The sequence below is a fragment of the Engraulis encrasicolus genome, chromosome 17 (assembly GCF_034702125.1).
Source record: "Engraulis encrasicolus isolate BLACKSEA-1 chromosome 17, IST_EnEncr_1.0, whole genome shotgun sequence".
Classification (NCBI taxonomy): domain Eukaryota; kingdom Metazoa; phylum Chordata; class Actinopteri; order Clupeiformes; family Engraulidae; genus Engraulis; species Engraulis encrasicolus.
The window spans coordinates 32,706,834-32,731,398 of NC_085873.1; the positions used below are offsets into that span (position 1 = coordinate 32,706,834).

Consider the following 24,565-nt stretch of genomic DNA (forward strand, 5'->3'; position numbering starts at 1 on the left):
GGGAGACAGAACTCCAGGCCTGATAAGCAACAGAAATGCTGTGTAAAAAACAATGCCTGATTCCAACGATGAACAGTTGATACCTGTATGTGCAACCCTGTGGTAGTTTGAATTTCCATGGGGTGTGAGTGACAATGCTAATACCTTATTCCTCCAGTGGCCATGTCCTTTCATCTCAATACTGTCCCTGTAAAACGCACAGGATACGAGTGTTCTCAAAATATAATGTATTCCAAGTGTATACTGTTTTAAAGCTGGCCACAGGCTGATGGCCTGGGGTCTTTATTTCAGAAATTACAATGTTAACCTCATCAGCAAGTAATTAATAGTGGTGACACTTTACTTGACGCTTGCATCATATACGTATAACATACAGTGTCATAATATTGTCAAAACAGTGTCTTAACATTCTTAGATGAGTCATAAACACAATGTCAATGTCATAAAGGCTGTATGGTCACGGAAAGTTGACATGATAAGGGCTTTCTTTACCATAACAATCACCATAATCACTGTTATGTCATAAGCATGACACCAGCGTCAAGTAAAGTGTTACCTTAATAGTCACTCTGAGGGGCAGAATTATGTTAATGAAGGTGGCCTTAGTGCAACAACAAATTGAAATAGACTTTGGATAATGGTGTAAACTGTCTATATGCTCTGTGTTGTGCACAACTCTTGCAATTGCAGTATTTTTGAGCTAATAGCCAAATATTCTCTCGAAAAAACAGCTTTGTATGTTGTCATTGCTTAGAGAGCAACAACTGCATTGAATTTTAAAGTGGATGTTCCTGATTGAATGTTCCAGTCATTTGCATATGCATGTGTTATATTTGGACGGTTTTCCGTTTCACCTGTGAAAATCTACCTATTGGTCTTTAAAGGAGCACTTCAGCCAATTTCAATATACTGTTGTATTGCTAACGCTACCCTTAACTTGTCAGTACCCGGTGATGCCGCATTTTTCGGCTCATCCCTTTCCAAGATCTGAGCTATTCTAATGGGGGCAGGTGTTTGTTCACATTTTAAAAAATCTTAACATAGGCCTTCTCCAAAAGTTTTCCCAAAAGGGATCACTGTTTGCTTGTTGTCTGCTGATGTTGCATAACCTTTTGGATGTTTTTGGGAATAAATCAAGATGTTTTTTTTTATAACACCTGCCCCCATTACAATGACTAGGATCTCAGAAAAGGCTGAAGAGAGAGAGAGAGAGAGAAATCACAGGTACTGACAAGTCCATGGTAGTGTGAGCATTACAACTGCATGTTGAAATTGGCTGAAGTTACCCTCTAATGCTTACATCAGATTTTTCATTCACATTTTATATGCAGAGAAAGTACCTATGCAGCACACTGTTGACCTTAAAATAATATTCTGATGTAAAACACTTTTGAATGGTTGCAGCCCAGCAGGCAGTACATTAAGGATTTTTTAAGCCTTACTGTCGCAGCAACCACCTATCTGGAGAAAAAAAAGCATAAAAGAGATCAGCAAGGATTACTGCCAAACTTCACAGATTAAATGTATGGTCTGTGAGCGGGGTATCGCACCGCTTTTGCCAGCTGACTGCATACGGTGTCACATTGAAAATGGTCTGTCATTAAAATCCTGAAGTTTAGCGTGAACTCAAAAAGTTTGACACTTAATGACTGCTCGGAGGACAGGTTCCTTTCCTTTTTATTTTGTGACTGTCCTTCAACATTGTGAGAGACCAATATTCTTCGGCATTATTATCCAGGTAAAATGCTTTAGTTGATTTTATTTTTATTTTTAAATTACCAAAAGCACATACTCACTCACGTTGTAATAATAACTATGTCAGTCCAAGTTATTTGCATATTAACTCTGATAAAAAAGTGGCAATGCTCATTTAATGAATCAACACAATAGTTCACAAAAGTCTTAACTTTAATTTGAAAAATAAAATGAGAAAGAAAGACATCTTGACATTTTTCATCTTACCATCAAATCAGGGGTGAATTTCTCGAAACCAAAGTTGCTTACTACATTACCTACTTCGTTGCTTTCAATGCATTTTCCCATTGGCAACTACCGAAGTTACTAACAGGCTAACAACTTCCCTTTTGAGAAACTCACCCCAGGTCAATACAGTACAGCAGTCTCTCTTTACAACATTTACATCGTTTAATGTACACCACAGATTCATGATGACACACTGATTAAAAACACACTTATGCATTTACTGAACTTTATTTAAGGAATCCCAAAAAACATTTTGTTTACGATATGATGGCAACAATGCACTTTTTTTTCTGACAACATCTGGAAAACTTGTCGATGCACAGTACATTTTCAAAAACGTATCTCCCTCTTCACTGACAAATCCAACGTCGATATTCCACCTCACCACTTCCTTCTGTGTTCCAGGATATTTACACTGTCCGGTGACAGTGCATGTGCACAAGTATGTCAAGTACACAGTTAAGAAGTGCACACAAAGATTCATGTATGAGCCATGTACAAATGCATAATGAACCAACTGACATATACCTACAGTATGTCTGTCACAATGACTCAAGTGTAATACTGACTTCCAAAGTTAGGGCTTCAATATGAACCATATGCAATCACTGAGGTCCCGGGGAAAACAGCTGGAGCGTGTAGCATGAAACGCTACTGTTCACAGCATGCTGTAGGCTATCGGATATTAGGACTGATATCATCCATGGCTGTGTCATCTGTCTGTTTATTTACCTGCGCAGTCAGCGCTCTCTCTCTCTCTCTCTCTCTCTCTCCTCAGAGTAATCAGCATGGCTCAGTTGAAGGTCAGGCATGGCTCACTCACTCTCGCCCTCCCTCGCTCTCATCTCATCTTCCTCAGTCGTATCCGGTTCTCCTTGTCACGTTTCTTCAGCAAGTTGACAAATTGGCTAAACAAGTGTTCCTGGTCTTTCTTCTTCAGCACCTGCTTGAATCGCTGATCTCGACCGTACTTCTCTGAAAACTCTTTAAAGGTGGACCTGTGTGGAAAAAAGATAATGCATTACGGTGACAAAAGCACAAACCCAGCACGTTTATTGTCTACCGTAAACTAGTACAATTATGTGTAAAGAGAGAGCTCAACCTTGCGCTCAGGTGTGGTAAAAAGCAGTCCAAAGTGGTGCTCTTGGGGTAGAGAAATCCACGATAAAAAAAGCAACTGGTTCCAGGCACTCAGGAGGATATCCACAGGAAGAAGACAGTACATTTAAAAAACTTTATTTAGAAGTGGCTACTCATAATTAAAAGGCCAACATGTTTTTTGGTCTTAACCTTCCGATTCCTGTGGATTTTATTGCATTTTGGTATTACATTTCTGCTATTATCTAACTGTCTATCTAATCTAGTGTTTGTCAACGGGATCGCTATATGTTTTTTATTTTTATACATTTTCAAAACTGTCAAGACAACTTGTTTTTCACATGGTCATAATGGAATAATTTGTGTAGGATTTTGACAACAGAGATTCATTTTTAGCATTTGGAATAAGGCTGTAAGATAATAAAATGTGAAAAAAGTGAAGCGCTGTGAATACTTTCTGGATTGATTGTATATTTTCATACACTATCATTGGCTGTATGTAAACAGGGAGCGCGAGTCGCCAGTGGTAACGTTCTGTTTGGAATTACCACATGATTGATTCCCTTACCAATTCAAATTAAATGCATGCTGGTCAGTCAAAACGTGGCCTTTTGTTCTCATCTTATCTATGTTGTAGTAGTATGCGTTGTTGGCTTTCTTGAAGGTGGAATATAAAATGAGTTTAGTCACTTCATTCGCCAAGAATAGAGACGGCTACTGGCTAGCAAGAACATCCTATGGATATTAGACCTCCTTGGATATTATCTAAGAAGATTTCAAAGATGCTACGAAGAAGGTAAGGACAGGTTTCCCTATAATAATGTCCGCCGTGGCATTATATTGATTTCATATCACCCATCTCCTTCAGGTATTTTCCAGTTGTTGTCACATTTCTACTCCAGTAGTCTGGGTTCGGCAGGGTCTGGTTAAACGAAAGAGACGAGGCACATTTTTAACGGTGTCCATTCTAGTTTGTAATTTGTGACAGCGGTATTGCTGTAGTTATTCACAGCATTATAACTTAGTTGTGTGTTCTCCAATTGACAACTAGTTGTGCTGACTTGCTAACAGCATCTCCACTCCATGTTGATTTTATCATCTAGCGTTTCTCATGTTAGCATAATATAAGTTAAGTTCTTCTGTAAGTTTGGCTATGTTACGAAGTGGACTCTCGAGTCTTCAGCTAGGGGAGGGGAGAAAGAAATCTTAAGTGGACGATTCTGTGTGCGTGTGTAAAGCTCTATCTGTGTATGTTTTACTGGTGGGCTGTCACCAATGTGTTGTCATGGTTGTCTTGGATGTTATGTTTCCATTCAAAGTGCACCGTCTCCATCTTTTCCCATGTTTATGGTAGCCGGGACCGTCTTCCTAACCAGCATTGCATATTGTGCCGTTATTTGATGATGCCAAAGGACGCAAAACTACTTTGCAGTGGCACCTTGTGTATGTGGGGTAGTGGAAGATTGAAATCATTATGAAGGCATATCCTGTTGATTGTGCTAACTATCTTTTAAGTCCTTAGTGTTATTTTGTTATCTAAGAAGTTTAAACTGGGGTGCTTAAGATCAGCAGGGTTGTCTCCCTTGTCTGTGTAGCCTGCTGTCAGCTGGGCAGGCACAGTGCGCTCGCACGCACACACTGCTACTGTCTCCAGCCCCCTGTCCCTGTCTCAACCGGTCTCTAGACACATATTCCGAAAGCCTTTCTTTGCGTTTGTCCTGTTTTTTGGGACAGATAACTTAAATACTCTATGATGTAAATGTGCACATCGTTGCAGCATTCACGATGCTATTGCAATTGCAAAGAATATAGCCCACCCTTTCACCTGTAATGTATTAGGCTAGATAAAATATCCTAAAATTTGCACAACCTCCGAGGGCCCGTGCTGGATACTCGCACCGGGGCCCGTGACCGAGTTGTTACGCCACTGACTAGAATCAGATAACTTCTTTCCTCTCTGCCAGAATCCAGCTACCAACTGGGATACGCGTCTCTGTCATGCGGGCGTGCGTGCGCCAAACTTAAGGTTTATGCCTCGAGATCAGCGTCCCTGCGTCGTGATGCAGTGAGCCGCGCAGTTAACGGAGTGAAGCCCCCCCATCACGCAGGTACTCTGGGGCACCTCCCCAAAATTGTGTCTCGACGCAGGGAATGATGCAGACAGCGACGAGTGAAGGGCGAAAATAGGTCTCTGATTGGTCCTCTCGACCAGCCTGCTCTTTCCTCGAGTCGAGAACAAGCACTACTTCCTTGTTCTAACCTTCGTCGGTCTACGGACTGTGAGCTCTTCATTAAATAAGTTGCCGTGCTTTGTCGTTTCATTTATTTACACGAACCAAAGACAACACGTGCGCTTGCACAACATGATCTCCAAAAATTCCGTGCTCCTGGACACGGATGTTAAGGACACAAAATCCGTGTCCAGGAGCACGGATTTTGCCAAAATTCTGTGCTCCTGGACACGGAATTGTTTTCCGTGCTCCTGGACACGGAATTATTTGAAGTGCTTTCTATAGGCTATTTCCACAGTCTTGTGTTTTCTCAGGATTTTTCTATTTTCAAATATTTTGTCTCAAAAAAAAAAACATTTCTTACTGACAGGTTAAGGTTAGGGATTGTTTTGGTCTGGGCACAGCTAGTTTTCTTTCATTCATTATATGACTTTGATAGCCTAGCAACCAACTGGAAAAGGTATTTCTCAAAAATATGTCTTTAATGACAGGTTAAGGTTAGGGAATGTTTTGGTCAGGGCACAACTTAAATTGCTATAGCATTATTTTGTTTAGGATTAGCATTTGGTATGTATTTTCTAATGATATAGTTAACACAGTGCTGTGGTAATAGCCTATAGAAAGCACTTCCGTGTGCCCATCACGGAAAACAACTCCGTGTCCAGGAGCACGGAAAACAATTCCGTGTCCAGGAGCACAGAATTTTGGCAAAATCCGTGCTCCTGGACACGGATTTCGTGTCCTTAACATCTGTGTCCAGGAGCACGGAATTTTTGGAGATCAGACTGGCTTGCAAGTTACGACGCTGAAGTTATTTGGACAGTTGAACAGTGGTTCCGAGGTTGAGGAAACATTCGCTTTGTCCGACCTATCCTCGACAAATGAGCCACTTCTTTGTTCCAAACTACCGCGGTAGCTGCCAGTGCGATCAAAAATGCATGTGACATAAAGATTTAATGTTTCCTTTTCATTGTCGTCGAGTCTGTGAAGCTAAAAAACAACCAACATGTCTAGGTTACTCTTTGTATTGAAGGCAGTTTGAGCGTGAAATGACGTCGCGCAGACCGCGCTTCAAAACAGGGCATAAATCTAAATTAACTGCATCAACTGCGACAAGTTCACTCCGTGGCACTAAAAGGAAGTATAACCCGCCCTTAAGTCCAGCATAGAACAATGGAATAGAATGATGGTGAGTTCAAACTACGCGGCCCTGGTTACATTCACTTTCTCCGCAGTAGACTATGAGATGGAATGATGGCGAGTTCAAAATGCGCGGCCCTGGTTACATTCTATCCGCGACGGAGTGATTATTAGGTGTGATGAGTCTCCGGGGATGATGTCCACCTAGACATCATCCTCCTTACCGACACGAAGAATGCCAGTAGAACGCGTCTCGTCCAATCAGATATCGCAAAATAAATTGACCGGATCTAACTATTGTATAAACAGACGCGTTTCTGTGTTCTGCCTTCCTCACACTGTGAGGAACGCTGAAATGTGTCTGTGTAATAATAAAGAAACCTATGCATGGTGCGACCTTTTCTCATTTTTCAGTTTAAAAATATTTTGGTCAGCATTCTAAAAAGAAGAAAAAAATGTTGGGTGAAGCCTACTCTAAGAGCATAGACTAAAACACCTTTAACATTTGCTTTCAAAAGTATGCATCTCAGTAAGTGGTTAGGGGTGTTAATTACTATTCCCTAACAAGTTTGAAGGCAAAATATGGGTTCTGTCATTTTTGTTTGCCATTTTGTGAATTAAAGGGAAAACAATCTATTTATAAAATGCTACATAAAACACGACAGAAGCCATATTTCGCTACTAAAATTGTTAAGAAATAAAAGTGAATACCCCTGAACACTTGAGGAGTTGCATAGTCTTGAAAACAAATGTTTAGGATGGTTTTGGAACATATTTGGACATGCCCATAGAGGGCCATTCTAAAGCCAGTTGAGACAAATTCATGCAAACATGAAATAAAAGGTGAGGGGGCTCTAAAACTCAGAAAATGGGCTTGATGTTGAAAAAATAATGAACTTGTCCTTAAAGTTAGGGATTGGGTAAAGTTAGATAAAATCATTTTAAACTTCTACACATCAAGGAAGTCGATTTTCTACAGAACAGCACAGCCAGATGGTGTTTACTGTTTCTACTCAACAGGGTTGAACAACAAACAGATGATCTCATTTAGCATTAAAATGGTAAAGCTGAGGAAATATTTCTTGTTTGTTGACAAAACGTGTTTTTATGATATGCGTGAATGGCAACCTTGAGACCTATTATGTGTGATAATGCCTTTTTTTCTTTGGGCAGTAAAGACACCTGGGACTACAAGGTACAATGTGAAATTGAACCCAGACCTGGGAGTAAGGTACAATATAAAATAAAAGCATTGTAAAGCTAATATTGCCCAATTTTCTGCTGCAGTTCCTCTGAAGTAGACATTTATTTTTGGTTAAATTGCTGGAATGATGTGGCATTTACAGCAGCTCCTGAATCACTCCTTGGTGATGTAATAACTGAACACTTATGATCAATGGACTGTGAAGTTCTATTACCTTTAAAGTAAACCTTTAAAGAGTCCCAGCCGAAAGCAAAAATATCTGTGGTTTTTGCAATCACTTAACTCTTCCAAAACATAATATCTAAGCATTTTTTTTCCAAAGATAAGAGCCAACGTTACTTAGACCTAAACATTATGAAAAATTAATCAACACACGAGTAGCAAAGGGTTCTTGAATAATTCTTTTTGAAGGTAAGTGAGCCCTGAGGAAGGTCAGTAGACCGAAAGCTTGGCCTATTAAAAAGAACACAAAGGGGATTTAAGTGTGCAGACATTTTTCTTTCAATTTTACACAGTTTTTGTTTATGTTTGGCACCTTTTAATCGAGAGTGCGGTGTGATCCGGCTTTACGAAGGTAAGTGAGCGAAAGGCATCTTATATGTGCGCCCCCTTAGGTAATGAAGCCATTTCATTAATCCTCAAGGTCACCCAGTCAAGAGTTGAGAGAGCCACGTTGTGCCGCTCGCCTCATAATTTGTCAGAGGATCCATTCCCTTACCTTGAGGTAATCTTTGACTCTTCAAGCAGCTTGCGATACTCTTCTTTAGCCTGCTGCAATCGACCCTTCCTCTCTTTGTATTCCTCCTTCATTCGTTCTTTGGCAAACTGATCGAAAATCTATTTGTTGCAACACAAACACAAACACAAAACAGCTCTCTAATCAAATTACATCATGGCACTGTTATATTTTGGAAACATTTGTTTTTATCTAATTTGGGTAGGTTTAGTACCCTCATAGTTCAATTCCCAAACACAGTATCTGTTTGGTTGAGTACCCTCATAGTCCAATTCCCAAACCCTAGTACCTGTTTGCGCTCCTCTGAGCTCAGTAGAAGATATCTTGGATCAAACACGATTTTGTGAAGCTCCTTCTCCCACGTTGAGAACGCTGAAACCTGCAGCACAGAAGAGACATGAGTCTCCCAGGATACGTACATACACATTAACGCCCAACATATTGTGATGCGATCTGGGAAAACCCGTCGGATGTCGCGCTGGCTGTTTCTCAGGAAACAGCGAAAATAGGTCGAGAAGCAATGTTTTCCTGAAATCGGTTTTTCATTAAATTATTGTTGTTTAACATCTTGTCTATCATCTCTGAAAATATTTAGTCTGAAATCGCTGTTTTAATGTGTTAAAATGCAGATTGAAATGGCCCGATGTCTGGTGAGAAGGGCGGCAGCCGTGAGCAGTCTGCCTGCGCAGCCAACGTGCTGACTACGCTTGTAGCGCAGGAGCGCGCGAGGTTGAGGGAAAACACCAGAGCTTGTAGACTTCAAGGCTCAGAATTTACACATGTCATTGTCAGCGCATCTGAGCAGTTAAAAACGCCTTCTGTCTCGATGACGCAGAGTTTTCCCTCAAGTTATAGGTCCAAAGAAAGAAGGAACAATGAATAAAAACAGTAGGCCTAGCGACACCTCTCCGTGGATCGGAGGCCGTCGAGCCCTGTGCTTATCAACTCCAGTCTATGTGCCTCTTGTTGTTTTATCAAACAACTGCGATTAGGCTACTAAACGGCACTGGAATGTAGATTTCATTTTTTGATTGGATAGCTCACATGCAAACCTTAAACTAAAGCGCCCGTGTGATTTATCTATTAGGAAAAGTTTAATTTACTGCGCTGTGTGTCCTAGGCCTACTTATTGTCATAATAAACGGTGCTGAATTGAAAGATGTAGATGTGTCAAGACAGGGTTTCTGTAATTTAAAGAAGCCTCGTCGGATCATCTCAGATGTGGAAGGTTAAAATGCTTTTATTTAGAACCGTGCCCAATGATTGTGTTCAGTTAACAAGTCTTCAGCAGTGCGTTTCCAGAGACAGTCTGAGATACTCGGTGACGTTCATGTCAGTCATTTACTGCGACGCACCGGACAGTAGGCTATAGAAGAGCGCGATGAAAAACGTTTCTCCTCTCTATTTTTTGTGCTGCCGGCTGCAGAGGGTCAAAAGTGGTCTTGTAGGCCTACTATTCCGAGGCAGCGCATAGCGAAAAGATCAATTCTTTAGCCGCGCTGGTACACACTTTGACTTTACGCTGTGCTGAATTGAGTGTCGTGGTTTTGGTCAACTGGCTCCCTAACACTGTAGAAGCGTCACTGGATCATCTCATATGATATGCATTTATGTCTTCCCTAACTAATGGGTTCAGTAAAGACATCTTCAACAGTCAATTTTCAAAGTCAAACTGAGATGCACCAGTGACTTTCACCCCAGTCTTTCAAATCACCTCAAGTCCTTTCAAGCGATGCGCGTGATAGTGAAGAAGATAAGCGCGGAGAAAACCTTTTCTCTTCTGTTATGTCTGTGCTGCCTGCGGCAGAGGGTAAAAAACAAAGCGGTCTTCACCGCCCTGTGCAGCCTACTACAAGTATTCTGAGGCATGACGTATGTTTGTTTTTTTGCGTGCAGCTGGTGTTTTGGAATCGCGCAAAACCATGTTTTACCTCCGAGCAGAGAGCTCATTGCACTTTTCCGAGACACCTGAAAAGTTTTTGCTGATATTTTCGCTTCATACCCTAAACAGTGAAATGGCTGGTCTAATAGGCCTGTCATTCGTTTCTTTACCCGATGGAATGCTTTAGGAACCTATTTAAAAATGGCAAAAGTTGGGCAGTAAATTACGAATAGGCTACATGACTTGACTACTAACTGGACAGAGGACCCAGTGAAGCATTCCCTTTTCTCTTTTTTGAGGCTACATGACTATACATGACGAATCAATGAATAGACAATTTAATTTGAAATTATTCTATACACACAGGCCAGTATGTAGCCCATAGACGACCCATAGTTAGCCAGCATTTTGGGTGTCTCTGGGAGACAAAAAAAGAGGCCTATAGTGAAAAGTAAGGAAATTACATTCGTTAGCCAGCAGTTTGGGGGTCTGGGAGAAAAAAAAAACATGGAAGACCCCATAGGCCTATAATGAAAATGAATGAATGAATGAAACTTTATTGTCATTGTACAGGTACAACGAAATTGGTAAAGTGCAGATGCTCACGGTGCTTAAAAATCAACAAAGAACCTATATATATACTGTATAAAAATAATTAAGATTTTAAAAAGTCAGCTAAGTAATGAAATTACATTCATTCAGCCGAATTAACAGCCGAATTAACAGGCATGTGGTAGGTAGTGTTTGATGAGTAGCCTTCTGTTATTTACTATAATAATAATAATAATAATAATAATAATAATAATAATAATAATAATAATAATAATAATAATAATAATAATAATAATCTGAATATCAAAACCAAGTGCAATGTGCTAGGCCTACTCTTGGTGTGTTACATTAAACAATATTTTTTTCCAGTGTTTTGTCGTCCTCAGAAGTAGTGCCACTGGATTACAAATGTAAGATTTTGAAGATAAATAAATGAGATTAATGAATTCTTTAAATTTTGCTTTCATTCAGGTATTGCTTCTGGGACTTATTTTTCTGAGAAGTTATGATTCTCTAATGATTGAAAGAGCAGTAATTAAGCCTAGTGACCCTTCAAGGTTAGGCCCAGTTGAAAATCTGAATTATACTTTCGTTATATACAAACCATCTTGTTAATGTATGTTACACCAAATCCAAAGTAAGTAACAGGCTTGAGGCAATCCGAGAGTCCCACTTAATTGCAAATCACTCCATTGGACATATCCCTTACTCTAACTAATCCAATTATGGTGTGGGACTGGGGGCGGATCCTAGTTCTATGATGACCTACTTCAGTTAGGGTAATGGTTAGGGGGGTGGGGCTGTGCTATGGTCATGGATGAGAGCAGAATTCAACTAGAGACAATACAGAAGGAGGAGACTAATCTTTAAGAGGTACCTTGACCAAAAAACTGTCCTGCCGGTATCTCCCACCATCAGTGAGGCATCCGGAGCATCGTATCAGGAGGCTACACTGCTTCCAAATTGTATTACTGGTCCATATTCTAGAAAACTATCTGCCAAAGGAACAGCTAGTTTCCTGCTTATATAGTCACTAGGACTATGCTGAATTATAGTTGTACAAAGAAGTCAATTATTGCACAGCGGAAGTTTAGGAACATTATATTGTGTTGATGTGGATTACAATCTTACAAACTAATAAACGAAAGATGATAATGATAATCAAGAACTGAATGAAAAGCTAACCATAATAATGTCTCCATTGGAGATTAGAGTGTCCCAAGTACTTAGAATGGCTCAATTATGCAGTATCCCAAGAACTATAATATTATTAATAATAATTACTATGATCATAATAATTATCCATAATAATGTGCTATCCATGCTGTGTTGAAACAAGGATTTTTTGTTTCCTTAGTTGTTTCTTTGACTCAAACTCAAAACTAAACACATTACGTAAATAAATCAAAGAAAAAAATAGTTGCAATACCTACTCTGGCCACAATCCTCCATACTCAACCTCACATTTTCCTAAGTTGCAATACCTTCTCTGGCCACAATCACCTTGCATAGTTGCAATACTCACTGTGGCCACAATCGCCTTGCATAGTTGCAATACTCACTGTGGCCACAATTGCCTTGTGTAGTTGTAATACCTCCTCTGGCCACAATCTCCATACCCAACCTTTAGAGTGTTTTTTCTCAGAATTCCTCCAAACGACTAAGTTGACTTTGGGTAAGTATAACATTTGATAGAGACAAGATATGAAAATAACGAAAACACCTTTGGAAAGAGCTTGAAATTGACTTTCAAATGGTAACGATATCTCAAAAATGTAAAATCCCACCATGTGAAGGGTTTTCCCAGATCGCATCACATATTGTTAACACCACTATGAATTATGCAACAGTGTGTATTAAATCTAGTCAATAACACCATTGCAGCATAATAACACCATGATAGTATCAGCTTCCATTAGGCTGAAGGAGCCTCAGGCATACTCTTCCCTGGTCATCCGGCTGTAGGGGTGTACTGTACATGGCTGTAGCTGTCTACTGTTCTCTGGTCATTCACCTGTACGTGTGTACTGTACATGGATGTATGTGTGTACTGTTCCCTGGTCATTCACCTGTAAATGTGTACTATGTCATTACAGATTTTTGTTTTGGTTCCGCTACATCATTCAATCAGGGGTGGCATTCTCGAAAGCATCTTTGCTAACGACGGTAGGCCTAGCAACGTCCTTCGTAAGAGCGACTCAACTCTCTCTCTCGACAGCGACGCTCACCATTAAATCCAAGGGAATGGTGTTACGTCTGAAGACGTTCTTAAGACGGTTAGCAATGACAAGAATCGAGAAATGGACCCCAGAATCAGGTCTCACCAACATTGTGCCCGGGCGACAGGTAGCCCCCAAGGAGCTTCTGGGGTGCACACCAAGGATGTTAATAAACAGTGACTACCATATTTTAGTCACAGTTAATGCTTTTCTTGATTTAAATATGAGATTATTTATTCTTTATAACCTATCACTGATTCTTGAGAAAGTGGCTAAAACAGGTTGTAATATTGAAAGAAAAAAACTAAGTGAATTACAAAACATTATGGTATATCCTCGAAGACTAAGGTCTTGGCTTTTCAGAAATGCACAAGGCCAATCTCCCCATTTTTAACTTTTTTCAGAAATCAGGTTTTTCTCAGATCTTACCTTGTTTTTTGTCAACACCGTCAGATACAATTAAACGCAATTAAAATTGTATTGATTTGGTTGCATATGTATCTGGAGTTTTTAAGCGATTATGTGTATTTTTAGGTTCACATATATGCCTTTGAATGTTGAAAATTCACTTTTGTTCTATTTTAATACTGTTCCATGTGGTCTAATTTTGAAATGAGTACCGTCATACAATGCTTACTTAACGCCTAAATAGAACAAACAATTTTTTGTTATTTCACAAATATTCATGTAGGCTTACATTTGCTATTACTTTAATAATTCAACAACTCCTAAAGAAAATGTTGTAAGCACATTCATTTCAAAATTTCCAAAACTCCTTCCTACGGTGGTGACTTAAGAACTGACGGTGGTGACAGTAATCTGAGGGTGGCGAAAGTGGCCTAATTATTACATACATTTAGCAAAACAAGTAGCACTCTCAAGTCAACGGCGTGTGTGTGCACAGTATGTTTGTGCGTGTGTTTTTTTCTTCATGAGTTAGATTCTCTGGGAAGTAAGTCACTGATTCTTGAAAATTTGGGAAAAACAGGTTTAAGTTGTTCAGATCCAAAATATAGAGGTGTATTATCATAGACTAAGGTCTTGGCTGTGCAGCAAATGTATTGGCAAGCTCCCCATGTTTTACATTTTTCATAAAATAGGCTCTTTCCTGGTTTTATCAACAGCACCATGCAGAATTGCAAGTAACAAAATACGTTTAGTGTATTAAAGTGAATTGCTTCAACAATTCAACATAATTGTGGATATTTATTGTAAGCATATTCTTCAAAAGTGTCAAAAACATGTAAAACACATGTTTTTTGTGAACTCCATCAGATGTCACCACCGTCAGGTTTTGTGACTAAAAACCCTCCAAATGCACCTCAGTTGAGGCTAGAGTATAAGTTTGGATCACAATTACTACTTATATGTCTGGTAATGTTTCATTAACCGGCACAATTTAATGAAATATGGAACAAGATGATGAGCGGAACAAAATCTGACGGTGGTGACATCTGACGGTGTGAGACAAAAAAACCCACTCTTTTACACATTATGCATTGTTTGTTCTTATTAGCCATTTCCTTTTCGCTCTGCTTCTTAAGTGCTTCATACTGCTTCTGAAAAAGTATATATTAATAAACATTAATGCAATATAAGACTATGAAAACCCCCGACGGTGTTGACAGTTTATGGTTGGGACAGCACCAGTGTCCAAACAAATTAAGAAATTGAGGAGAAAATAGTAAACTTACAGGAGCTTCAGTGATGGTGAAGTATGCAGTAGAGCTAAAGGTTTGAAAAGGGGTCCTCAGGAATGACAATGAACTTGTGCATACCTGATTAAATTGTCTTTTTTTTTTAAAATCTGACGGTGGTGACTAATATGCTGGACAGATTTTGAGCAATCAGAAAATAATAGTGAATATTGTTTTACACGCACTATCTGCATATCTGTAGAACCACTTCAATATGGTCTTCCACATCATGGTGATATTTTTGAATTCCATCAGTGTTTTTTGTATTTTAATTCAATTGGAATGTTGATGTCGGTCCTTAGGACAGCTGTTTTTACAGGGGGTGGGCAGGTTTATACTGTATGCATGAAAAGTAATCAAATTACATTTAAATATTTCAAACAACTGTACATTTGTGTAACAGACCCCTTGGTCATTACATGGATTCATTTTGTTCATGAAAATGTAGTTTATTTTCAACAGAATTAGCACTTTACTGCTGGGACATGTCTTTGCCAAACTCTCAGGAATCAGTGCTATAAGTAAATTATCATTCAATAATAGAGTGATTTGAAAATAATGCCAAGACAACAATAGAGGATTTTGAACAAAAGTAGCCCTCGGGTAGTCCTCAGTAGCCCTTGGGTAGTCCTCAGAAACCCTCGGGTAGCCCTCAGTAGCCCTCGGTAGCCCTCGGGTAGCCCTTGGTGACCCTCAGACCCAGAAAGGTTGGGGACCCCTGAACCAGATGAACAGATTTTGACTAATTCTTGTGTGCTCACAATCTATAAAGGGCGCATTTTCTGATTAGCTTTTGTAGGCCAACATTTTTAATATACATGTAGGCCTAGCTATCAAGATGTCCACGGCAGCAATAGAATCGACACATCGATTTCCACCCATTCTCATTTTACATGACATGCATGGTGAGGTGGTGCACTTGTAGCTTCCTCTTTTGCTGAGAGTTGGTGACTTCAGTAAGCTGTAGCAAGTTCTGCACACGTACCCCTCTCTCGAGCAGCATGTCTCTGAAGTGTGCTTTGCGGAGCTCCAAGGGGAGGATCATGTGACTCGATGATGTTCCACTGAGGGTCCCCAACTCCTTTCCAATGCCATTTAATCCACTGTCCCCAGGTTCCTCTACCCTGTGAAGAGAAGAAGAGAGAATAATACAGTATTTTAACATTTGTAGAGTCCAAAGAAATTATACTTACCCACTTTTTGTTGTTTAACAACAAAAACCCTCTGGTGTCCAAAGATATTAACCTACATGCCAAAATGCTAACAACCACTATATTTGTACTCGTTATCTATTTACATTGATATTATGTATTGGTTTAACAATCTAAGGTCCATGCATTTCAATCGTGCCGTGTAGGTTTTGGGCCACCCTGCATATTGCTGTGGGGAATTACCTGCCAACAACCATGAACTTAAACATGCATTACTAATCATTCTCTCTTTGGTACACCAGACGTTTCCACATCAATGTTAGTCCAACAATGTCAGATTTGCTAACGAGTAAGACCAGAGAAACCACTTTATCAATAATGTAAACAACTTTCTTTAAAATTAATGCTCTGGGACCAACTTGTTTTGAAGTGTGAGCCTTCTCAAATTCCAAGGGACCTCTGTGTACATATACATCACACATCTATTCCATGCCAAAGATGTTTTTGTACACATATGTAGTCTATATTTAGTGTGAATTTCTTACTGGAAAGTGATTCACTTCAAAGGTCTTGCTTTTAAAACATTAATCGCAGCTTCACAGAAAATTGTTACATGTTACTGCAGACAGCAGATGTCGAGGACCACCACACAGGACGCCATGGGATAGAGGATTTGGGTGAATTAAACTGAATTCTTTGTCAAATTATATGAGACCTTCAGACATCAAATAACAGCAACCCCTGTATCTTAAATAGGACAAAATTGTACAAAGGACTGGCTCAAAGCTCAACCACGATCATGAGAATCTAGGTCTCTGCCGTGACTTGCAGAGCATGCTCAACTAACATTTTCGCAGACACTTGCTTGGTTTTGATCCAATGGAGTTAACAATAGGTTTACATGGACATGTTTTCCCTGATCAGAATAGACCTAATACGATCGTCTGATCTGAATGCAGTGTTTATTACAAAAGTGACACAAAATGTTTGAATAATCTGTTTCACACAGTTCGCAAGTAGTCGTACAAATAGTCACACCTATGTTAAAAATAAAACCTTATATCTGACAACCGGAACAGACTACATCGCCCGTTACAATACAATTTATTATTTTAATAAGACATATATTTTTAGGTCAGGGTGTTTATGTGTGATTCTTGTATTCCAATATAGTAGAGTATAGTTATTTCATTGGTAATCAGATCAACAACAGCCATGTAAACATAGCTAATGCTACTTAAAAAGGAGAAGACATTATCTTACTTGTTCCTTTTGGTTTTGGAGTTGTGCTCATCGTCCTCATCATTGTCATCAGCAGATGGAGAAGTCAAGCCATCTTCTATTACAAAACAGATACAAGGGGTTATGTAGGAGGTGCCTACATGTTCATTTTTAGTTACAGCAGCATGATTACAGATATGTTTCCAGTTACAGACCAGTACAGACCATTTTACCAACCAAGATACACCAAGCACAATGTCCTAAGAGTCCACCAATTTTTATTTGATCAGATAAATATTAACTCAAGTCTCATTTTCGTTAACATTTTTCCCCAAGCACCCCCTCCCCCAAAATATACCCCCAATAACATATCTCATTCTCTATTACAGTAGGATGTTTCAAATAAACAATTCAAATAATTAACTATCAAACAACAACACCTTAACAAAACCTTAACAAAGCAGTAGCGGAGTGTGTTTGGTTTCACCCAAACAGTAAACGCCTTGTGTGCTTTTGAAGCTTCAAATTTAGCTAAATGTGAACAATTTCTCATATTGTATCACACACACTGCCTCTGCTCTCTTGATATAGGTCCTGCATGGCGGTAGGTGCAATATTATTATATATTATTATAATATATTATAAATTACAACAAGGATGCAGGTATTCCAACTTTTTATGACTTTCCATGCACCAACTGATTAAGTGTTATCTCATCCACTTGAGTGTCTTTGGGACCAAATGTAATTTCAGTGGATAAATACACAAGGGCAAAGGTCAAACTACAGTAGGTATAAACACAATGATTTCAGACCTTTTGATGTGGGAAAGAAAATAATGTGTATTATTATACATATTTAGATATTTTTCCCCCCAAGTTACTGACTTGTATGTGCATGTTCAAATAGAAGAGCACAAAACATACAACATATGACTACTGGAGTGATTTTCTGTTAAAATATTGCCATATGCTGCTGAACATATTGCAGTCTGAAGATAATTGCCGTCACTTGACCCCAGAGCAGCACATGGGATTAAGCATATTTCTTCCTAAAATGACTGAGCACACATCGTCATCAGTCAAATCCTGTGCTGCATAGTGCCAGCAATGAAGCTTATAAAACCGGAATGGATTGTTTGATCTGTGAGGTCTGACTGCTTAAGGTCATCAATGTGTAATCTTCAAACAGGCTAAATCGATAGAGATGAACAACCTTCGGGGAGATCAAGTGAAGCGGATAATAACATCCCAACAAGATCTCTGCTAATTTAATATTTACAAAGCCAGTCACACGTGACAAATTCTGCTTAGCTAATCTGTGAGGCTTCTAAGTCGTTTGCAGGCAAGTTTCATGAATTGGTTTTGTTGACTTCAACGAAAGTAAATGCCTCCATTAACGTATTAGGTTTTCATAAATTCTGCAGTTAAGTCAATGCATTGGCATTTTATATATACAAATGTGATATACAACAGTATACAACACTGGTGGTCTGACACCGTGACCATAAAATGCAGATTAGTGATGAGGTTTACTTGATGAGTCTTTCTTGCGTTTGTGCGGCGGATCCTCCATTATCCTCTCCAGGTCTCCACGATCCTTTAGATCCATGGGCCGCTCCCAGACAGACAGTTGCATCGTGGGATTGAAGAAGAACACCCTGTCATCACCCGTCCACACGACACACCTGCAAGGGTAGATGTGTAGTAATTTACCCCATAGGCATGAATGAAGCAAAAATATTTAACTGTTTTCCTCTGTCTCTAAATTCCTCACTCATCTAAGGCAATCTTACGAAGCACTAATCCACACACAGAATTTAACACACAAAGTGTGTCGAAAGTTCACCCCAGTGCAGTGCTGTACAAGTAATGACGTCAGGAAGTTAACATTTGGATAACAGTTACAACAGAGAAATTCTGCTATAGCTGCATACACACTCCTCTAATTGGCTTTTGTTTGTTTTTAAGCTGCAACAATTCTTCCGTTCCACGCAATGATGTAACTGCAGGCCTGTCCGTGGGGAGTAGAGGAAGCAGAGCTAACTAGATGCACTGAATAATGCTACGTGGTGCAGTGTGTCTAACTAGATGCACTACAGTACGTCCGCTGTACAGTATGCTGAGCTGTTCGGCACAAAGAGAGTACCAGTGCCCCTGTGGAATGAAGGCACACGTCAGTGAAAATGAAAAAAAAAATGGGGGGGGGGGTAGAGGCCCCCAAGCCCTAAAACCTTCCAGTCTGTATCACCTAAGGCTCCAGAATTCCTAGTGTAAAAAAGATTCAAGGATTCAAGGATTCAAGCATTTATTGTCATTGTCAAAAAGGCAACGAAATTGTGTTTGGGGTACAAAACTTAGTAGCAGCAGGTTTCCAAGTAAAGTGCAAAAAAAAAAGGTTGCAGTGCTTGACCCCCCCAGCCCCCCCATCCCACTTAAAGTGCAGCAGAGATTAAGTGCATAATACTCGACACCCGACCCCTCTCTTTCTCTCAAACACGCGCGCGCACGCGCACACACACACACACACACACACACACACAACACACACACCCACACACAGAAATGTCCAAAGGATAGATGGATAACATTTAAGACAGTAATGTTCCTCAGCAGTCCTGCAAATTCAAAAGTCTATTGGCCTGGTGGTAAACGCTGTTGGTCAGTCTTTTAGTGCGGCTCGTAAGGGACCTGTACCTTCTACCTGAGGGTAGCCGTTGGAACAAATGATAGGCAGGATGGTGGCTGTCACGCAGGATGTTCTGCACTCTCCGTAGACAGCGTGTGGTGTAGATGGTACTAATCTCCGGGAGAGGCATTCCAGTGATTTTCCCTGCTGTTTTCACCACACGCTGGAGTGCCTGTTGATCTGCTTTGGAGGAGCTAGAGAACCACACTAGGAACCCATAGGTCAGAACACTGCTGATGGCACAGTTGTAAAAGTTCACCAGCAGTGGTCTGGGGATGTGGTAGCTCCTCAGCTTCCTCAGGTACAAAAGGCGCTGCTGGGCCTTCCCAACAGCAGAGGCGATGTGAGTGCCCCAGGACAGGTCCTCCGCCAGGGTCACTCCCAGAAATTTGAAAGTACTGACTCTCTCCACCACCTCTGACCCGATGGAGAGGGGTTTGTGATGCTTCGGCTGTTTCTTCCTAAACTCCACAATCATTTCCTTGGTCTTTTTGGAAGGAACAGTGTCCACTTCACCAGTAAGCTTTTCCGCGTCTTTAGAATGGACAGTGTGCGGGATCCTTTCTACACTTGAATGACAAGCTCACCGGTGTAGTATCCTACACACTAGCCAAATTACAGAGGTGTGCAAAAGTGCCATGCCTTTGAGCAAGATACAAAATTCGAAAGTCCTCAACACAGGGGGGAAAAATGAAACCTATTTGACTGTGGATGGTTGTTAGTGAATGTGTGTGTGTGTGTGTGTGTGTGTGTGTGATTCGAACCTGCAACCCTCTGCTCCAAAGATGAACTCCCTAACCATTAGGTCACAGCAGCCCACCTCATTATCTGCAAAGCCCTTAATTCATCTCCTAACTTGCTTAGAAAGCCCATGACATTGCTTCTTATTACACAAACAAACTACATGGTTGAATGCGGCATTTATATTTAGATTGTGTTCTCAAAATAGAAAATAATTCCTCATCATTGTTTTTATACTCAGTTTCATGGTTAAAATGGCATGACCCAGGGTAACAAATTGATTAAGCATTCTAACATGCCCAAATGCCTGTCCATTCCGATATGGAATGTTCAGAGAAAAGCCGTTCTCCACTGCAAATATTGAATTTATTTATAAAAATAGCATGACCATCTAGACAGACATTTCGGCCTAAGCCATCTTCAGCGTCTGATAAATAAAGGGAATGCAAGAATTGTAGTCGAGAGTGTTGTTTTTCTCTAAACAAATTTACTTATTCAGTTGCTCACATCTGAAGACCTTGTCTTATGTCAAGCTAAACCTCTTGAAAAAAATCCAATGTGAAATGCACTTTTTGTTGGGCAGTGTTAAATCATCAACAGGAAATAGCTCTTTCAAGAATGGGTGAATCCCAAGCCACAGGTTTTATTAACATTCATTTTCTCTCCCCTGCATGGTTTCCAAAGATATAGCCGGTCAGCTACCACCACACTTTTACTTTTGAAATGTACATTTGGAGAAATAAAATGCACCTAAGCTCCGTTCAGAGTTGCAATGTGTGTGTTCCTCTATTTTTTCAGCATGTGTAAGCATATCTGGGCTACATTTTCAGCTGTTTACTGGGTACTGTAACTTCCATATCCAGGTCAGCCATCACTGTCTCAGACTGATGCTGTAGTCTAGGTCTGTATTTACCAAAAAGCCTTACAGGATGAAGGTAACAAACACCAGCCGGTTACAAGGTTGGGTGGTATTAACCCCAACACTCTAGGTCTTTGGAGTAATGCCCATGTCACGGCAACCAGCCAAGGTCTCCTTACCAGCAGATTCCAATCTCACAGGAGCAGGGTGTACTGTGTGTTGTTTTCACCAGCAACATGGTCATAATACACAGATAGATACTACCATCCAAAAGCCTCTGGATTTGTGTGTATCCATCAAACAGATACAGCTATGCATATAAATAGGAAGCTGACATCTGTATAAGAAGCTGATGTCTGTAAACTACATGTATACATAGAACATTTGATAGATATTACAATGAATTCTGGCAGTCAACCCCTTTCCATGCCTCATCCATTTAGCCAAGCAGGGACGCTACACACATCTATAAGGCACAAGTCTATGGGGAAAGTCTATGCATGGCAGGGGACTGGATTGAATTAAATTGGATTAGTTATTCCGATACAAATCAAGCCGAGAGAAAACTGTTACATCTTAGCATTGCAGAGAGAGACAACTGGAGCACCCCATTTTCAGATTACTCAGGACATCTGAAGGGAGGATACACGCACGCACGCACGCACTCTCTCTCTCTCTCTCTCTCTCTCTCTCTCTCTCTCTGGCTGTGAGTGTTTTATCCCACTACTGTTCCACATTTTACTCTTGGCATGGAACAACACTCCATCCTCGGCACATTCACGAGCACGCACAGCACATCAGAGGAGGCCTGTTTTAAAACGTCTTCATACCTGCCATGACAAACCAGTGGTGACATTTCATTTACACTTTTACCACACTAACTCCTCTTCAGCTGCATGTGTTGCCAGATTGGTACCTTCTGTACCGTTTTGTTTTAAAAAAAAGTGTGACAGTTTCTATAGGGTACGACATTGGCACATCAGTTGCATCAGATGCGGTTACAACTATGATATGATTTTAACTGATGTGAAAAATGGAATAGCAGTATAACATCTTGTTAGGCACAAGGATTATGAATACATTTAAATAGCCATTAACCTCATCATTTGTTCTTGTTTGCACAAAGTAAAGCCGAGCATACACTGTGCGATATTTTCACTCGTGGGTCTTAAGCATCTGCTCTCACTGCACGATGGAATTTCACTGTTTAAAAGTTCTCAGCTCACGACTCACGTCCTCACACTACACGAGTCGACAGTCGGATGCGAGCAAAATGCTTCCACTGTACGACGCGACAGGCATGTTTCCCCGATCTGCAAAGGAGGGAACATGCGCACCTGAGGTGGAGATGAGGTCGCGCTCAACAGCGAATTGCACGGCCCTATTAATTTGTGCATGTGAAGTGTCAAATCGGGACGTAGCGCTGCTTTAACTGTGCGATTTACGCACGAGCCACGACAAGAATTTCAAACCGTTTTGATTTTCTTGCGACCCTGTGATTGCACGATCGTGAGGCGAAATCGCTTGTTGTTACCCCATGTACACTGCACGATGCGAGACTCACGATTGACCTGCGATTGAGCAAGAAATCGGCCCGACTCTCAAAAAGTCGTGCGAGTGCCAAATCGGGGCAAAATCGGGGCAAAAGTCGCACAGTGTAAGCCCAGCTTAACACGGTTATTTGTAAATGAAGAAAAAAATGCAACCAATAATTGGAAGAATGAGGAGAAACTATAATATTAATTGACCATAGAAGAAATTGGCCAAAAACTAATTGTTAGCTCAGACTTGTGCCATCCTCCATCCATCCATCCACACAAGGCCCAAGGCAACATTAAAGAGGCATCTAACCATCCTGCCTACTCCTTGCTCTTAAGGCATCAAGCCATCCTGCCTATCCCCTGCTCTTGCTTCGTCCAGGACCATATTAAGACACTGCCGTACCCCGGACACTACACCTTGCAGGTGCCCCCTTAATGAACAATATTTGTAATGTTTGCATCTTGTGGTGCCCCTAACTGGCTGTAAATGGTTGGTGCCCCTAGACACTGTGCCACTGGCCCTTATGGATAATCCGGCCCTGTCTTCATCCACTTAGAACAAGTTACTGAAGCATCAAGCCTCACACATCTCCCAAACAACTTCTTCCCACAGCCGGTCCAGCTGCTAAATAACTGATGCTTGAGTCTATGAGTCAGTCAGATAAAATGCCCCTCAGATGTGATATTTATTCTACTTTATTTATCCCCAATGTGCTGTGCTGCTCTATATTGGACTGATAATGCTGTTCTTCTCTCCCTGGAGTCTTATGTACTGTGCTGCTCAATATTGGACTGCTAATGCTGGTCCTTTTCTCCTGGGAGACTTGTGGAGGTTTGCCCTTCAGATCAAAGAAGAGTGAATCACCCAACACACACACACACACACACACACACACACACACACACACACACACACACACACACACACACACACACACACACACACACACACACACACACACACACAGTTAGAAGTTAATTAAGAAGAGAGACGAGGTCTGAGCCCCTTGCCACTGACCAGGGGGATCCAGGAACAGGTGTGGAGGCCACAGGCCGCTGGACGTTAGGGGCACGCTGCTCCTCTAGGCCCAGCTTGAAGGGCTGCTCCTGCACACACGAGTCAAACGGAGGGAAGGGGGGTTAGATGGCACCGACCGCTCAAAGACACACTCTTAAAAAAGATCTCACTCTAAGGGGGAAAAAAAGTCACAAAAGTAGCACAACCTAAAATTGGTCATAGCATTCGTTCGAAACCTGTGCTGTGTGCAGTCTGGTACAAAGTGTCTGCATCATACAATGTCTGGGTCATTCAATCATATTTTCTTTTCTTTTTTTTTAAGCTGGCATACCATTCTCGTGTGAGATGAAGTGGAATGTCAACAGAATACGACTGATATTGTCTGGATGATTAAAAAAAAAATCAAACTGTGCTGCGATCGATACCCATATTGTGTGTATTTATTGAGCTCTACACTCCTGTACATGCAGTTATTGATTTCAAGACACAACAAAGACGCCGAAGATAATAACGACTTTACAATCCACACGAGTGCACAAAATGATCTCACTGTTATGACAGATGCCATGACAAATGGGGACACTTGGCAGACGTTTTGCACTCAT

General features: G+C 40.6%; 1 protein-coding gene across 1 annotated transcript in view; it reads right to left on the minus strand.

Annotated features, from left to right (window-relative positions):
• Positions 1-8,313: 8,313 nt before the first annotated feature.
• Positions 8,314-24,565, minus strand: part of LOC134466994 (transcription elongation regulator 1-like protein) — a 205,130-nt gene continuing 188,878 nt past the window's right edge. Inside the window, exons 9-14 of the mRNA XM_063220924.1 lie at positions 23,961-24,049; positions 18,649-18,800; positions 17,157-17,232; positions 15,728-15,866; positions 8,682-8,771; positions 8,314-8,493 (exon numbers count right to left, since the gene is read on the minus strand). Coding sequence (XP_063076994.1) covers positions 8,371-8,493; positions 8,682-8,771; positions 15,728-15,866; positions 17,157-17,232; positions 18,649-18,800; positions 23,961-24,049 — 669 coding nt within the window. The 3' untranslated portion in view covers positions 8,314-8,370. The remainder of the gene's footprint in view (positions 8,494-8,681; positions 8,772-15,727; positions 15,867-17,156; positions 17,233-18,648; positions 18,801-23,960; positions 24,050-24,565) is intronic.